Source organism: Hippocampus guttulatus, chromosome 21 (genome assembly GCF_054856545.1).
Source record: "Hippocampus guttulatus isolate MCC_2025c chromosome 21, RoL_Hgut_1.0, whole genome shotgun sequence".
Taxonomy (NCBI): Eukaryota; Metazoa; Chordata; class Actinopteri; order Syngnathiformes; family Syngnathidae; genus Hippocampus; species Hippocampus guttulatus.
Genome location: NC_141281.1, coordinates 7,283,419 through 7,298,126, shown reverse-complemented (window position 1 = coordinate 7,298,126; position 14,708 = coordinate 7,283,419). Strand labels below are relative to the sequence as shown.

The following is a 14,708-nucleotide window of genomic DNA, read 5'->3' as shown; positions in this document are numbered from 1 at the left end:
CCACAAAAAAAATGAAGCCTTGGACAAATTCAATTTCCATCCCCTGCTAGGTTAAATGCTTAGTCTTAAAGTGCTTCCCCAAACTTTTATCTAAAAAAAATGCTACAGCACACCAGAAGAGATTTTTTTTCTTTCTGCGATAGCGAATTATGACTTTGAGGATGTTTTTGACTCAAGTGTTGCTGTCCGCCGATTTGATGGCAGATTTGAACAAAGCTACACCGTTGAAAGGTTGTCAACAGGTGGCCTTCACTCGTTTGCTGGCTCGCGATACGTCGCTGGCACATTCTTGGCGAAAAGAAATCACGACTTTTTGGAGCAAAAGCCGCACACCTGAAGATCTGTCACGACGCGCAAGTGTGCTTTGGAATCACTGCCTAAAATGAAAGAATGAAATGGTGCTGAAAATATCTCCGTGTGATCACATGACATCAGTTTCAGGTAGAACAGGAACAGGAGATTAGGACACGCACGCATCACTCATCTTGCAACAATTTGACAACACAAATCAGTGCAACGCCGCCACAGGTGAGTTCAACACCGCCGCTTGGCAGCATTTACAACCATTTTCAGCATTTATATCCTACCAGTACGCTGGCTTGTCCATTTGGTTGTACACTTGTTTTCCTCGCTAACAATTCAGGGCAGGAGTACGTACGACTCTGTGCGAACTGCTGTAAATGTCAACATTTACCCATGGTCTGACTTGAGGAAACACCAGTCGGGCGGCGCGGTAGGCGTGCAGTTAACACGGCGGCCTCACGGTACGGAGTTGCGGGGTTCAATTCCGGCTGCGGCCTTTCTGGGTGGAGTTTGCATGTTCTCCACGTCCCTGCGTGGGTTTTCTCTGGGTACTCCGGGTTCCTCCCGCATTCCCAAATCATGCATAGTAGGTTGATTGATCACCCCTAATTGTCCTGAAGGTGTGATTGTGAGCGCGAATGTTTTTTCTATGTGTACCCTGCGATTGGCTGATTCCAATGTAATTCAAATTTTGTCAACACAAAGCACCACATTGACCAAGCGACAGCTCATATTTGGAAAAATTCATAATTTGGAGCACTCGCGAGACAGGGAACCGTCATTTAGCTGAAAGTCCTCGGCGACGTGCTGCATGGGTGAAATACAAGTCATGAGGTGCTTCATGTTTCAGGCTGAGGAAGAAGCGAGTCGGCGTGGGACTCATACAGACATCCCGGTGGACCGAGATGTCGAGAGTCACGTCAACACCCAAGTTGGAAGAGGACAAAATCCGACAGGCAGAGCAACAGCAACTCGGGGTTGCACATGTCAAGCGGCTTTCAGTGCCGGAGGTCACGGTGATTTGGCGCCATCGCGCGCGTGGCATCCCCAAAATGAGGTCGGCCCAAATTAAGACAAAAAGAAGAAGCTCATTCTACAGCTGGCTGTCTCAAGTGGTGAAACATGTGGTGTTGTGCGTGGTCAACTACAGTTTTCGGCCCTCGGAAGCCGATGACCAGCTAGACAACGTCTTGGCTGAGGTTCATCACGCCGGCTGTGCTGATTCAAATCATCCGCAACTCTCCAATCTGGTTCTCCCCGATCCATTTTCAAATCCCCTGCCTGTAGTTTCTGCAGTGACCACCGATTTCCTCACCGGGCCTCCTCCCAAGACCACACACGTGGTCCGCTTGGAGTTGCACCCATCCGAGCAACAGCAGTCGGCCACCTACACCTACACCGTCCCGGCCTTTCCTCATGTCTGCTACTCTGACCGAAGCGGATGGCCGGGAAGCCAGAACCAATCCCGCTTGCCTCGCTCTTTCAGCTGCACTTGGCCCGGACAAACGGAAAAGAGCCCTGGCGTGACGGCATCTGCCAGCTCATTGGACCTGTTCGTCAAAAACTTTGAGCACTGCACGCCGGACATCACTTTGGGGGGGCCCAAGGAAACGTACCACTTACATTGTTTCCGGGCCGGCGGCTACCAGTGCACGGCCACGGGCCTGGTCTTCGTCGTGGACGGACAAGGGGATGTGCGTTATAGCGTGGTCTCCTGGGACATGGACCTCCTGGCCTCCCACTGCAAGAAGCCCGCAGGTATGGAAAGAAACTTCTTTCATAGCCTTCATGTCTGTCTACTACTACGAACTTTGGCCTCACCGGTACAACGATTCAGCACGCTCGAAGAACCACTGGACTCAAAACGGCTCTAGGGAAAGCTTTTTAAGCATTTATTCCATAATCCTGATTAGCAAGCTACCAGTGCATGACACATTACTAGTGCAGGAATCGTTTATGAGTAGAGTTAAATTAGATATCAGTAGGCCAAAAGCGCCACCGGTACTAGAGGGAAAAATAAAGTACTGGTAGGTTAATGGAAAGGTGAGTTATTCGACCAGTGCAGTGATTTGGTTTACTAGTGAGGACAAAGGGACCTAGCGCGTGGATCTTAAAATAGAAGTGAAGTTGCTCTAACGGTTTTCCATATGCAGGTCCGCTCTTTGACATCGAGTGCGAGGGTCTGACAGTGCGGCAAATTCACTTTCCGCACTGCGAGATCCTGTCGGCGGGCGAGGTGGGCCACCCCTTGTGGGTGGCCCATATAAGGCACGAGGGCCTGGAGCTGATCAGCCCCGAGGAGACCACCCCGACCCACGTCGTCGCCAACATCTCGAGCTGCTCCGCTTTTGGGCTAATGGAAAATGACGACACGCCTCTCGTGCCCATCCGAGCTCTGGTGGCCCTCTTCCTTGATCCTGGGGTGCCGTCCCTCCAAGTGCTTTTACTCTCGGAGAACGTGGTGCTGGATAAATTGCGACGTCAGAGGGCGAGAAATAACGGCAACGAGAGGTTCATCGAGACCATTTCTGACTGCGAGCTGGTCCCGCTGCGGCGGTACACGCTGGCCAGCAGGACGAAATTAGACATTCAACCGGACAGGGCGAAGTTTTACCCAGTGTCTCACAACTACAATCCTACGTTCCAAATATTTGGATTTGGCAACTCTAGGTCAATCCACCTGACACTGAGGGAACATAATGGCATGGACTCCATCTGGGGTGCCTTGGTTCCTTTGGTGCCAGAGGCACAGAGACGACATGGATCCTTTGTTAGAGATCTAAGAAAAGTTTCGTCCGAGTTCATCCGGCGGGTATCGATGGCCATGTTGGAGACGTTGGTGAGCCGCCTGTTCCAAGCCAATGTTCTCGGCGAGCCTGAAGAAGCGGCGCTGAACAGCGAAACGATACAAACCAGGAAGGCGCGTCTCCTCCTCTTCACAATCATTAATAAAGGTGAATCCGCGAGCGAGATGATGGTTAGGTTTCTTCGTGAGGAAGACCCCTACAATGCGGATAATCTCGGTTTGACGTGAACATCGATGTCGCAAGAGACCACCCTGAATGCAGCCTGGGTCCCCAGGAGACAGACGGACGGAAGATTAGTAAAGAGACCACGGGTGGGCATCTTCGGCCCTCAAGGCCCTCCAGCATTTTATAATTTCACACGCACTTACTTTCTGTTTCATTTCTCTAAATTGTTACTTGAGAGTGTTTTCACAACATACTATACGAAGCAAATCGTGATCATTTTATGAACAGGTACGACTTGCATTTTATCAACCAGCATGTCTTCAACTGTGTTTTCTGTAGCTGTGTAATATCAGTTCATCTATAAATGTCTTTGATCAACAACCAATCTGCCAGAAGAATGTGACAGGTGCAATCAACATCGCTGATCACAGAAGTATTTTCTTTGGACCTACCTGTACATGTTATGAATCTGTTGTACTTTTTGACCCTGTACCTACAATTAAGAAAAGTTAAACATTTTTGTGTGTTAGAATTTTTAAAAAAGTACAGTTTTTTTTATTGCCAGAGATAGAATGATAGTTGCACATGTCTCCCTCCTCCAATATGCTTGATAGAAATGATCAGCTCTTCAGAATGAACAAGATCCTGATTATTTGAATCGGGTGCGTTGGAGGAAGGATAAGTTTAAAACATACAGCGTGGACCGGATTTGGACACCCTTAAACGATTTTGGACAAATCCAACTGGGTAAAATTTGAAATGAACGAATGCATGATGGACATGTCCTGCACAGCTGAAGGCAGCATTGTAACAGCCAATGAGCGTCTTCTGGAGGCGGGGTTAGATAAACTTGGCGACCCTTCATATAATCTCATCGTTTGACAGGATGTCATAAAATGTATCTAGCTGCAGACAAGCCAAACTATATTAAGTGATACGCACACTGTCCTCTTATTAAACCAATAATCTCCGTGAACAAATGTTACGCCGTCATCTTGACCAGATGTTTACTGCTGAATGAAGCGACAAGTGACAGGTGTCGAAGCCAGGTGTTGAAGTCATTGTTGAAGCGTTGTTTTTAAAAGTTTGCCATAGAAACCAGCTTTTCGAAGGCTTTTAAAAAATGTTTTTCCTGTCTTCGAGGGAACAAAGGGAGCGTATGCACATGTCCCCAGTCGCAGGCCCCCAGTCGCTCATGAGCTTCCATTGGATGACACCCTAAGACAAACGGCCTATCGTCTGACACGACACTCGGCTCGCCTAATGTCGACCCCTGTGATTGGTCCAAACGTTTGGCGCCTCTTGAATCGGCCGCTGCGGTAGTGGAAGAAGAGAAAGACATCAATGGTGCGCACAGCGACGAATGAGAGTCGAATTGGATTGTTTCGTCGCTGCCACCGATTGTAAAGCCGCGTTGTCAAATTCAATTTTGGCCGACAGACGTCGGGCCCCTGTGAAGCCAAGTCCTTGTCCGCCAAAGCGAAAGGCTTCTTCTTCCTAGACTAGCTAACTTGGCTAGCCGCCGAGCTAGCGCGGTGCTAGCAGTTGCTCGGCACACAAAGGACGACTTGGCGGAGTTGGCAGCGCGTTGCTGGATGAAGACGGAGGAGCCCAGCGCACAGGCAAGGCCGAGAGTCTCCTTTTTGTTATGGGTTGGGGAACTTGTCAAGAGCTTGCTTAGCCAGCCGGGCCGGCTGCGGTGCCAATCGAGTGGGCTTTTCCTGTCCGGTCGGGAGTTGTTGTCGTTCGTCTTAAAAAGCGCAACTTGTGCGACACTTTTCTCGCCAGAGTCGGTCAACCTCGTGCGTAGCATCGTCAACAACCTGCTAGTCGCACGTCAAGTCATGGATAAGTTGCTACATCGATTCATTTTTCCCACCACAAGCACCCTTGTACTTCGTACTTTGCAGTCTTAGTATTATCTTGTATGCAAACAATCTCACTGTAATTTCCTGTCAGAGGTGAAATTATAGTCAGGTCATGAAATTAGGAAAGTGTGCGATGTTTTCCTCTCAATGTCACAACTTGGACTCCACTTAAGAGAAAATTGGTCAATATTGTGCGTACGATATACGTGTTAGGTGCGGGCCAAGAGACGTACAGTAGATTCGATGTAATAGACATGATTAGCATGTCCTCGTAAAGTCACCAAAACGGTGACTATTGTGCATATACGTGCATACAACCTGTTAGACCCAGGAACAGACTGATAGATGCACTAATAGATGTAATTATGATAAATGTATCCAAAGATCAATCAACTGAACAACTTTGTTCTTCTACATGCCAGTGACAGCACTTTCATATATTTTCCTGCCGTAGATGTAAATGTATTTAAGTCATGAGTAGTTGCGTTCAAGTAGGTGATGGTGCTGCTGTGTTTCCTGTTAACTGACATTGAGGGAAATTCCTTGGCTTACACTGAAACTTCACAGTCAGGAAGTTGCATCGTAGACGAGGCGTGGGCGTACATTGTGTCTCACGGTTGACTTCCAGATCATAACGTGCCCATTCGAAGCTTTGTTCTGTGAAATCCCATTGCGACAGTCTCGCCATGACGTATAGTTGATTCACATCAGCTGATAAACAAAAAGCCTGTTGGTGACTCTCCACCTTGTGTGCGGCCGTAGCGTGATCATGGTGCTGACTGGCAAGCGTTCCGAGAAAGGTCCCGCCCGCTGGAAGAGGAGAGTCAAGTCTGAGTACATGAGGCTGCGTCAGCTCAAGCGCTTCAGGCGGGCAGACGAGGTCAAGGTCTGTGCGCCTCGTTGTCCGCTCCTCAAACCGAAGCGTGTTGTCCATTTATGTCCACCGACTTTTCTCTTCTGATCTTTTCAGAGCATGTTCAACAACAACCGCCAGAAGATCCTGGAACGCACCGACATCTTGAATCAGGAGTGGAAAACACGGCGCATCCAGCCCGTCCACATCATGACGTCTGTCGGCTCGCTCAGGGGCACGCGAGAGGTCAGCGGCTCGCCAACGATCCTATTCCCAACAATGTTGGGACTCGCCCTGTGCTGACTATCCTTTTTTTCATAATCCATTCATTTTGTCCATTCATTTTCATTGTTCATTCATTTTTGAACAATCAATGATTCGGATTTAAAAAAAAAAACACATTTTCCATTCCTTTCTTCAATAACAGCGCATTATTTCAAACTGGCAGTGCACAAAGTTCACAAACAAATGGTTCTGATCCACTCACTGGTTTGGTCCATAAACATCCGTCGGAAAACAGGCAAACATGTTGTTCATGGCTTGCCAAACAGTGAAAGGCCGAAATTGCGAATATTTGCACAGTTCCAAGTGCTACCAGGTCTATAAATGAAATACTCAGTCATCAAAATAATTGTTGATTTGTTTGATAATCAGTAGCTGTCAATTCGATCAATCGTCTGACCTCTAATTTGGAGACACTAAGTGGTTCATGGGCGTTGGAACACTTCTGGCTGGCAGAAAGTGATCCACTACTGCTGGCCTAATGTGAACCTGTGACACATATGATCGGGTTGCCATTGACATGTGAGTGATTCTTGTCCTCAAGTTGCGCTTTCTCTTTGCTCGTGTGCAGTGCACAGTGGACAGCGGCTTTTCTGAGTTCCCCCGCCAGGTCATCCCCTTGAAGACCCTCAACGCTGTGGCGTCCATCCCCGTCATGTACTCGTGGTCGCCGCTGCAGCAGAACTTCATGGTCAGTGAAGCCCCTTGTTGAACCCGCATACAGCACTCCCAAAAATCTTGGGATATTGATCGGGATGGACAAAATGAAGCCTCCCGAACCACTGGGGTATTGCTTCTGCTCAAGGTTAATGACCTAATGCTTCATTCACGAGTTTGTGGTTCCAAGCGGTAGGCGGCGAATGAGGCTCAAGCAGAGTGCGACGTGGATTGAGGCTGAGTTTACAAGTGCTTGCTCTTCCGTCGCATGTCAGGTGGAGGACGAGACGGTCCTCTATAACATTCCCTACATGGGAGACGAGATCCTCGACCAGGATGGCACGTTCATTGAGGAACTCATCAAGAACTATGACGGAAAAGTTCATGGAGACAGAGGTAGGGATGCCGGGGGGGCGGGGGGGTCCGCGTGTCATGTCCCGTTGCGCTCACCCCTTCCTGCTGGAAGTGGAAGTGTTGATCAGAGTTTGTGGGCTTTGCAGAGTGCGGCTTCATCAACGACGAGATCTTCGTGGAGTTGGTCAGCTCGCTGGCGCAGTACAGCGACAACGAGGAAGACGAGGAGGAAGAGCACGACTTCAAGGTGGAGAAGATGGACGCCATGTGCGACGGGCGGGAGCAGCCGGACGACGCGTCGTACGTCAACGAAGGCGAGTCATGCGCTCGCGCGGACGGATGGCTCGCTTTGCATGTCCCCCATGGATGTTTTCTGCATACAGTGCTACCTTGATTTAGGAATGCCCCATTTGAGTTTTGTCCTGCCAATCGTTTCTGAAAGGGGTCGAGGTTGATGAGCTTCAAAATTAAACCTGAATGTTTCTGACAAAAACTCTTGGTGTGTTGAAATGTGACGACTCTCGAGCTGATAAAAAAAAAAAAGGAAGGGCCAAAAGATGGATTTGCGAGCTTAGTGCCGGAACAAATTCAACTGCTAAGTCAAGGTAGCGCTGTAGCCAAATGGACTAACTGCGGATGTGGTCCAGGCCGAGCCGGCGACGACTGCAGCAAGAAGTTTCCGTCGGACAAGATCTTTGAAGCCATCTCGGCCATGTTCCCTGACAAAGGTTCCACCGAAGAGCTGAAAGAGAAGTACGAACGCAGGCAACTGGCATGCAAGTGTACTCGTCGCAAGTCAAAGCACGCAGCAATGAGAGCCATCAGGAAGGCTTTTGCAAAGCCATACTGACACCTAGTGGTCTTTTATTGCTACTGCTGGAAGCTACATATCAAGTCCAAATTCATGAATGAAACGTCTTTGTGTAAATGTTATATTACTTCACTCTCATTTCCATTTTGATAATGCAGATAATGCAACCATATTCCCCTCAGGGTGGCACTTTTTAGCGAGAAAAAAACAAAACTTAAATCTAGAGACGATACGAAAGGATCCTCACAATACGATATTTCACGGTATTGTGGGGAAAGTGGCGAAATTTTAAAAAAGACACGTGTGGGTGTTCGTTTGTGTGGCAGGTACAAGGAGTTAACCCAGCAGCAGCTTCCCGGTGCGTTGCCCCCCGAATGCACGCCCAACATCGACGGTCCCAACGCTCGCTCGGTGCAGCGTGAGCAGAGCCTGCACTCGTTCCACACGCTCTTCTGCAGGCGCTGTTTCAAATACGACTGCTTCCTCCACCGTGAGTTTCTGCTGCCGCCTTCTGCTCCCTTTGTCTCTGAGACGACTCCAGTCAAGTGCCGATAGCTGAAAAAAATCCACCCGAGTGTAGCGATCAAGTGCGTTATTGGCTGCCGCTTTTACGCTTTGTCCTCCTCCAGCGTTCCACGCCACGCCCAACACGTACAAACGCAAGAACCTGGAGAACCTGGAGGACGGCAAGCCCTGCGGCGTGGACTGTTACATGTACCTGCTGCAGGTGAGGACCATGGATTGATTTGATTGATCGGTGTTATTTTTGCTGTCTTTGGTGATACGGATCAGCCGATCCGTGCGCTTAACTTGCTTATTTGTAATAATTAGGTGGAAGTTTATGTAAATTCATGCCCAGTGAAAAGTAATCTCATTTGCATATTTTAACGAATTAAATGAGTTTTCTACATTAGAATTTTGTTAGGGGGCGTGTGGGTTTATTTTAAGGCCACATGGCCCAGCGCTTCAATCAAACGGACTGTGTTTTAGGACGCTGAGGTAAGCGAGTGCGCTGGAGGTGTGGGCGCGGCGGAGCGTGCCAAGACGCCCTCCAAGCGCACGACGGGGCGTCGCCGCGGACGTCTGCCCAACAGCCGACCCGGAACGCCCACCGCCGTCTCCTCGGAGACCAAAGACACGGACAGTGAACGTGAGGGCGGCAAAGATGACGACAGAGACAACGACGATGACAAGAAGGACGACAACAGCGGAAGCAGCTCAGGTCACATTGCCCGACATTCACGTTGCATTTTTATCGACATTGCTTTATCCATTATGAGGTCGACTTATCACGTGAATGTGGTTTATGTTGTTAGAACGACCACGGCAGACTACTTTACATTAGGACGGAACTAGCACTAGCACAAGCGCGGCGGTAAAAAGGGGTCAGTCGATGGCGGTTGCTTGAGTGACAGCCTGGTTTGTGCGCCGCAGAGGGCAACTCTCGCTGTCAGACCCCCGTCAAACTCAAGATGAAGCTTCCGGCCGAGGCGCTGGAGTGGAGCGGCGCAGACGCGTCTCTCTTCCGTGTTCTCATCGGAACGTACTACGACAACTACTGCGCCATTGCCAGGCTCATTGGAACCAAGACATGCCGGGAGGTGAGCGCCGACTGACTCCGATGGAAAGATCCTTGGACGTCGATTCCAGCACACGTGTCGACGTTTGTCAGGTGTACGAGTTCCGGGTGAAAGAGTCGAGCATCATTTCGCGTGCTCCTGCCGAAGACGAGGACACGCCCCCCAGGAAGAAGAAGAGGAAACACCGACTTTGGGCCACGCACTGCAGGAAGATCCAGCTCAAGAAAGGTCAGGGTTCAGTCCACGCCGCCAAATCCCGGCTCACGAGATGGGTGACGAGCTCTCCGTGTGCCCCCCCCTGCAGATGGTTCCTCCAATCATGTGTACAACTACCAGCCGTGCGACCACCCCAGACAGCCCTGCGACTCGTCTTGCCCGTGCGTCACCGCCCAGAACTTCTGTGAGAAATTCTGCCAGTGCAGCTCGGAGTGTAAGAACAACAAAGTCACAAGACCGTTCCTCCCGCGTCACGTAATCGTCACCGCAACACGCGACCATCGACGAATGACACGATCGTGGCACATGACAGTGGGACGCCGATGCTTTGCATGACCGCGAGGGCGTCCCGGATGCATTTGCAGGCCAGAACCGATTCCCGGGGTGCCGCTGCAAAGCTCAGTGTAACACCAAGCAGTGTCCGTGCTACCTGGCCGTCAGAGAGTGCGACCCCGACCTTTGCCTCACCTGCGGCGCCGCTGACCACTGGGACAGCAAGAACGTCTCCTGCAAGAACTGCTCCATACAGAGAGGCGCCAAGAAGGTGAGCCGCACCTCCTTAATGTCCCTCGGCGGACACCAGATAGTCAGTCGGCCATTTTGTTATGTCGTGACCTCTCATTCCACATTTCCCAACCAGCACCTCCTGCTGGCGCCCTCCGACGTGGCGGGTTGGGGCATCTTCATCAAAGAGCCGGTCCAGAAGAACGAGTTCATCTCGGAATACTGTGGCGAGGTAGGAACGCCCCTCCTGAGCGCTCGAGTGCTAATGCTAACATGCTTGGACGTGCTTTTCAGATCATCTCCCAAGATGAAGCGGACCGCCGGGGCAAAGTGTACGACAAATACATGTGCAGCTTCCTCTTCAACCTCAACAACGGTAACAAAGCACACAAATAACGTCTCGGCTAACTCGCCTTTTGTTGCTGACATCAGTCTGTGCTTTTTTGTTTGTGATGCCCATCAGACTTTGTCGTCGATGCCACCCGCAAAGGCAACAAGATCCGATTCGCCAACCACTCCGTCAACCCAAACTGCTACGCCAAAGGTCAGAATACGCGCCCACTCAGTCGTGTGTCGAAGCTATATTTCGGTTCGTTGGAAGCTGAAGCGGTCCCAGAAGTGTACTAGTGCGAACTAGTCGCCTTGTTTGCTTTTGTTCAATCCGCAACTGTGGGTTGTAAAGAGCAATCGTGATAAACAAAAGTCGAGCGGAAAAAGGTTGACTCGTTGGCTGACTGGCCCGCGTGTTTTCCTCAGTGATGATGGTGAACGGCGACCACAGGATCGGCATTTTCGCCAAGCGCGCCATTCAGACGGGCGAGGAGCTCTTCTTTGACTACAGGTATGCCAGAGCAAACACTTGACCTTACGGGGGGGGGGGGGGGGGCAAACTCGAGCCATTGCTTGCTTGGTGTGCTTATTGTTGTATGTTAAACATCACGCTTAAGATGTGAACAGGATAGTAATCCTGAGACAAATTGAATTCTTAAGTCAAGGTCGTAATAAGTTGTTTGCTCTTTCAGGTACAGTCAAGCGGACGCTCTCAAGTATGTCGGCATCGAGCGCGAAATGGAGATTGCCTGACCACGTTCACGGTGAGCCTGACATGCACACGGAAGCGACACCATCTAGTACCTTCTTCAGCACAACCGTCGGCTTACAAAACAAAAAACAGTTCCGGAGGATTTGAAGCATCTTTTTTGTTCTGTTGAAGATGAAAATGGGACATTGATGATTGTGTTTTTGCAATTTTCAAGTTCTATGGCACCAGGAGAAAGAAAAAAAAAAGTGTGTTGTCACTCGAACTTTCAGGGACCCAAGTTGGCAGCGGCAGGCTTGTGTTTGCGCGCAAGTCACTTGAAGCGCATCATGATGTCGCCAACACCTCAGCAACCTTTTGCCTTTTGGACATTGTGGCCTCTTTGGCCACAAAGCAATTTCTTGACGGTGACATCCACCGGTCCCGTCGAACACGTCGAACGAGCGACAAGAAAGTTTTTTGGGGGAGTTTCACCCAGCCACCCCCTGATAAAACCAAATGACATGAAAAGGTTTCAGCATTTAGTCCATATCCTTGATAAGAAGGCTATGTTCCATTCCTTGTTCCATATGCCTACTAGTATTACAGTGCAGAAGTTTATCAATAAGGGCTACCAGAAATTCCGAAGTGGGGGCAGTAACACACCGTGGCTTTACTCGTCTTACTTGTAAGAACAAAGCACACGGGCAGGAACAAGTAGCTGCATGGACAATCGAGCACATGAATAGAAAATGGAATAAATGCTGTGTTAGGCAAGTCAGAAGATTTGTTGTTTTGTACCAGAGTGCTCCAAATAAGTCACTGCCACAGAATCCAAAATGAAATTGATGCGATTTGGGTTGGGGTTTTTTTTGGTGGCGGCGGAGGGGGGGGGGGGGTGTTGTACGTGAGTGAATGTTTGCGCTAGCGCCACATCACTCTGGCCTGCTGCCCAATCCACTTCCTGCTTTAATAACAAAACTAAACAAAGTCAATCTTGGGCTGTGGATGTCACCACAGCTCCACTTGCAGCTTTTTCTAGTTTTGTTTTTTGGGGGGGCAAACAAATGTATGTGTCTGACATCAGAGTCCGCTGGTCCTGTTTACAAATAAAAGGTGCTGCTCGTTGGTGTTTGCATTCAACTGGGAGAGACAATCAGCAGGAAGCACTCAAGCTTCATTTTCAGATTTTTCTTTTCTTCTCATTGTCAATTTCTCACACAATGTGGGAGAAAAAATGGTGCTGACTGTTTACATGGATTTTGTTTTTCGATCTGCACAATAAACTCAAAATGATTCTTTGCTTTCTTTTTTTTATTTTTTTGGGGAATTAGAACCAATTTGAAATACAAAGTGCCATGCTGCAGTGAGACAGCATTTACAGCCGGAAAAAAAACGACCATGTTTAGTAAGGCATTTTTAGACGAAAAAAACCGACCATGTATAGAAAGCCGTTTTTAGACGAAAAAAAACGACCATGTATATATAGTAAGGCGTTTTTAGCCGAAAAAAACGACCATGTATAGTAAGGTGTTTTTAGCCGAAAAAAAAGACCATGTACAGTAAGGCGTTTTTAGCCGAAAAAAAACGACCATGTATATAGTAAGCCGTTTTTAGCCGAAAAAAAAGACCATGTATATATAGAAAGGCGTTTTTAGCCGGAAAAAAAAAAACGCCTGAAAAACACGACCATGGATAGTAAGGCGTTTTTAGCCGAAAAAAACCCCGACTATGTATAGTAAGGCTTTTCTAGCCTAAAAAAACAACCATGTATAAGTAAGGCGTTTTTAGCCGAAAAAAACGTCAGTGTAGTAAGGCGTTTTTAGCCTGAAAAAAACGACAGTATATTAAGGCGTGTTTAGCCGAAAAAAACGACATAGTATCGTGAGGCGTTTTTACCCCGAAAAAAATGACATAGTATAGTAAGGCGTTTTTAGCCGAAAAAAACGACAGTATAGTAAGGCGTTTTTAGCCCGAAAAAACGACATAGTATAGTAAGGCGTTTTTAGCCGAAAAAAACGACACAGTATAGTAAGGCATTTTTTGCCCGAAAAAAACGACATAGTATAGTAAGGCGTTTTTAGCCCGAAAAAAACGACATAGTATATTTAGCCCGAAAAAAACCGACATAGTATAGTAAGCCGTTTTTAGCCAAAAAAAAACGACAGTATAGTAAGGCGTTTTTACCCCGAAAAAACGACATAGTATAGTAAGGCGTTTTTACCCTGAAAAAAAAGACATAGTATAGTAAGGCGTTTTTAGCCAAAGAAAACGACAGTATAGTAAGGCGTTTTTAGCCCGAAAAAAACGACAGTATTAAAGGCGTTTTTAGCCCCAAAAAAACGACATAGTATGGTAAGGCATTTTTTGCCCGAAAAAAATGACATAGTATAGTAAGGCGTTTTTAGCCGAAAAAAACGACATAGTATAGTAAGGCGTTTTTACCCCGAAAAAAACGACATAGTATAGTAAGGCGTTTTCAGCCAAAGAAAACGACAGTATAGTAAGGCGTTCTTAGCCCGAAAAAAACGACAGTATAGTAAGGCGTTTTTACCCTGAAAAAAACGACATAGTATTAAAGGCGTTTTTAGCCCCAAAAAAACCACATAGTATGGTAAGGCGTTTTTACCCCGAAAAAAAAGACAGTAGTAAGGCGTTTTTACCCTGAAAAAAAACGACATAGTATAGTAAGGCGTTTTTAGCCCGAAAAAAACGACATAGTATAGTAAGGCATTTTTTGCCCGAAAAAAACGACATAGTATAGTAAGGCGTTTTTACCCCGAAAAAAACGACATGGTATAGTAAGGCGTTTTTAGCCCGAAAAAAATGACATGGTATAGTAAGGCGTTTTTAGCCGAAAAAAACGACATAGTATAGTAAGGCGTTTTTACCTCGAAAAAAACGACATAGTATAGTAAGGCGTTTTTCGCCGGAAAAAACGACATAGTATAGTAGGGCGTTTTTAGCCCCAAAAAACGACATAGTATGGTAAGGCATTTTTTAGCCCGAAAAAAACGACATAGTATAGTAAGGCGTTTTTTGCCCGAAAAAAACGACATGGTATAGTAAGGCGTTTTTAGCCCGAAAAAAATGACATGGTATAGTAAGGCGTTTTTAGCCGGAAAAAACGACATAGTATAGTAAGGCGTTTTTCCCGTAAGAAAAAAACGACATAGTAGTAAGGCGTTTTTACCCTGAAAAAAAACGACATAGTATAGTAAGGCGTTTTTAGCCCGAAAAAAACGACATAGTATAGTAAGGCATTTTTTGCCCGAAAAAAACGACATAGT

The 14,708-nt window shown here is 47.7% G+C and overlaps 2 protein-coding genes across 4 annotated transcripts; both read left to right on the top strand.

The window, feature by feature from the left end:
- The first annotated feature begins 444 nt into the window (after positions 1 to 444).
- LOC147186922 (caspase recruitment domain-containing protein 8-like) lies at positions 445 to 3,793 on the top strand. Of its 2 annotated transcripts, none has more exons than XM_086101338.1 (3): positions 445 to 889; positions 1,154 to 2,061; positions 2,457 to 3,793. In XM_086101338.1, exons 2-3 carry the CDS (start codon positions 1,209 to 1,211, stop codon positions 3,335 to 3,337), a joined length of 1,734 nt encoding a protein of 577 aa, XP_085957464.1. In that variant the 5' UTR covers positions 445 to 889; positions 1,154 to 1,208; the 3' UTR covers positions 3,338 to 3,793. The 2 variants fall into 2 exon arrangements, with proteins under 2 accessions (XP_085957464.1, XP_085957463.1); XM_086101337.1 differs by having other exon boundaries at positions 446 to 764.
- Positions 3,794 to 4,589: 796 nt separating this feature from the next.
- ezh2 (enhancer of zeste 2 polycomb repressive complex 2 subunit) lies at positions 4,590 to 12,716 on the top strand. 2 transcript variants are annotated; one of them, XM_086102037.1, is made up of 20 exons: positions 4,590 to 4,897; positions 5,906 to 6,029; positions 6,114 to 6,242; positions 6,850 to 6,969; positions 7,211 to 7,331; positions 7,436 to 7,603; positions 7,937 to 8,042; positions 8,427 to 8,590; positions 8,730 to 8,827; positions 9,091 to 9,322; positions 9,535 to 9,701; positions 9,773 to 9,908; positions 9,985 to 10,110; positions 10,262 to 10,440; positions 10,537 to 10,632; positions 10,695 to 10,776; positions 10,864 to 10,944; positions 11,157 to 11,241; positions 11,423 to 11,494; positions 11,712 to 12,716. In XM_086102037.1, exons 2-19 carry the CDS (start codon positions 5,913 to 5,915, stop codon positions 11,481 to 11,483), a joined length of 2,268 nt encoding a protein of 755 aa, XP_085958163.1. In that variant the 5' UTR covers positions 4,590 to 4,897; positions 5,906 to 5,912; the 3' UTR covers positions 11,484 to 11,494; positions 11,712 to 12,716. The 2 variants fall into 2 exon arrangements, with proteins under 2 accessions (XP_085958163.1, XP_085958162.1); XM_086102036.1 differs by having other exon boundaries at positions 11,423 to 12,716.
- The last annotated feature ends 1,992 nt before the right edge of the window (positions 12,717 to 14,708 follow it).

Excerpts from the sequence above, each read along its gene's own strand:
- LOC147186922 (XM_086101338.1), top strand. The coding sequence starts at position 1,209 with ATGTCGAGAGTCACGTCAACACCCAAGTTGGAAGAGGACAAAATCCGA. Across the intron at positions 2,062-2,456 it reads CCACTGCAAGAAGCCCGCAG|GTCCGCTCTTTGACATCGAG; the intron begins GTATGGAAAGAA and ends TTCCATATGCAG.
- ezh2 (XM_086102037.1), top strand. The coding sequence starts at position 5,913 with ATGGTGCTGACTGGCAAGCGTTCCGAGAAAGGTCCCGCCCGCTGGAAG. Across the intron at positions 6,970-7,210 it reads CGCTGCAGCAGAACTTCATG|GTGGAGGACGAGACGGTCCT; the intron begins GTCAGTGAAGCC and ends GTCGCATGTCAG. Across the intron at positions 10,633-10,694 it reads TCTCGGAATACTGTGGCGAG|ATCATCTCCCAAGATGAAGC; the intron begins GTAGGAACGCCC and ends CGTGCTTTTCAG.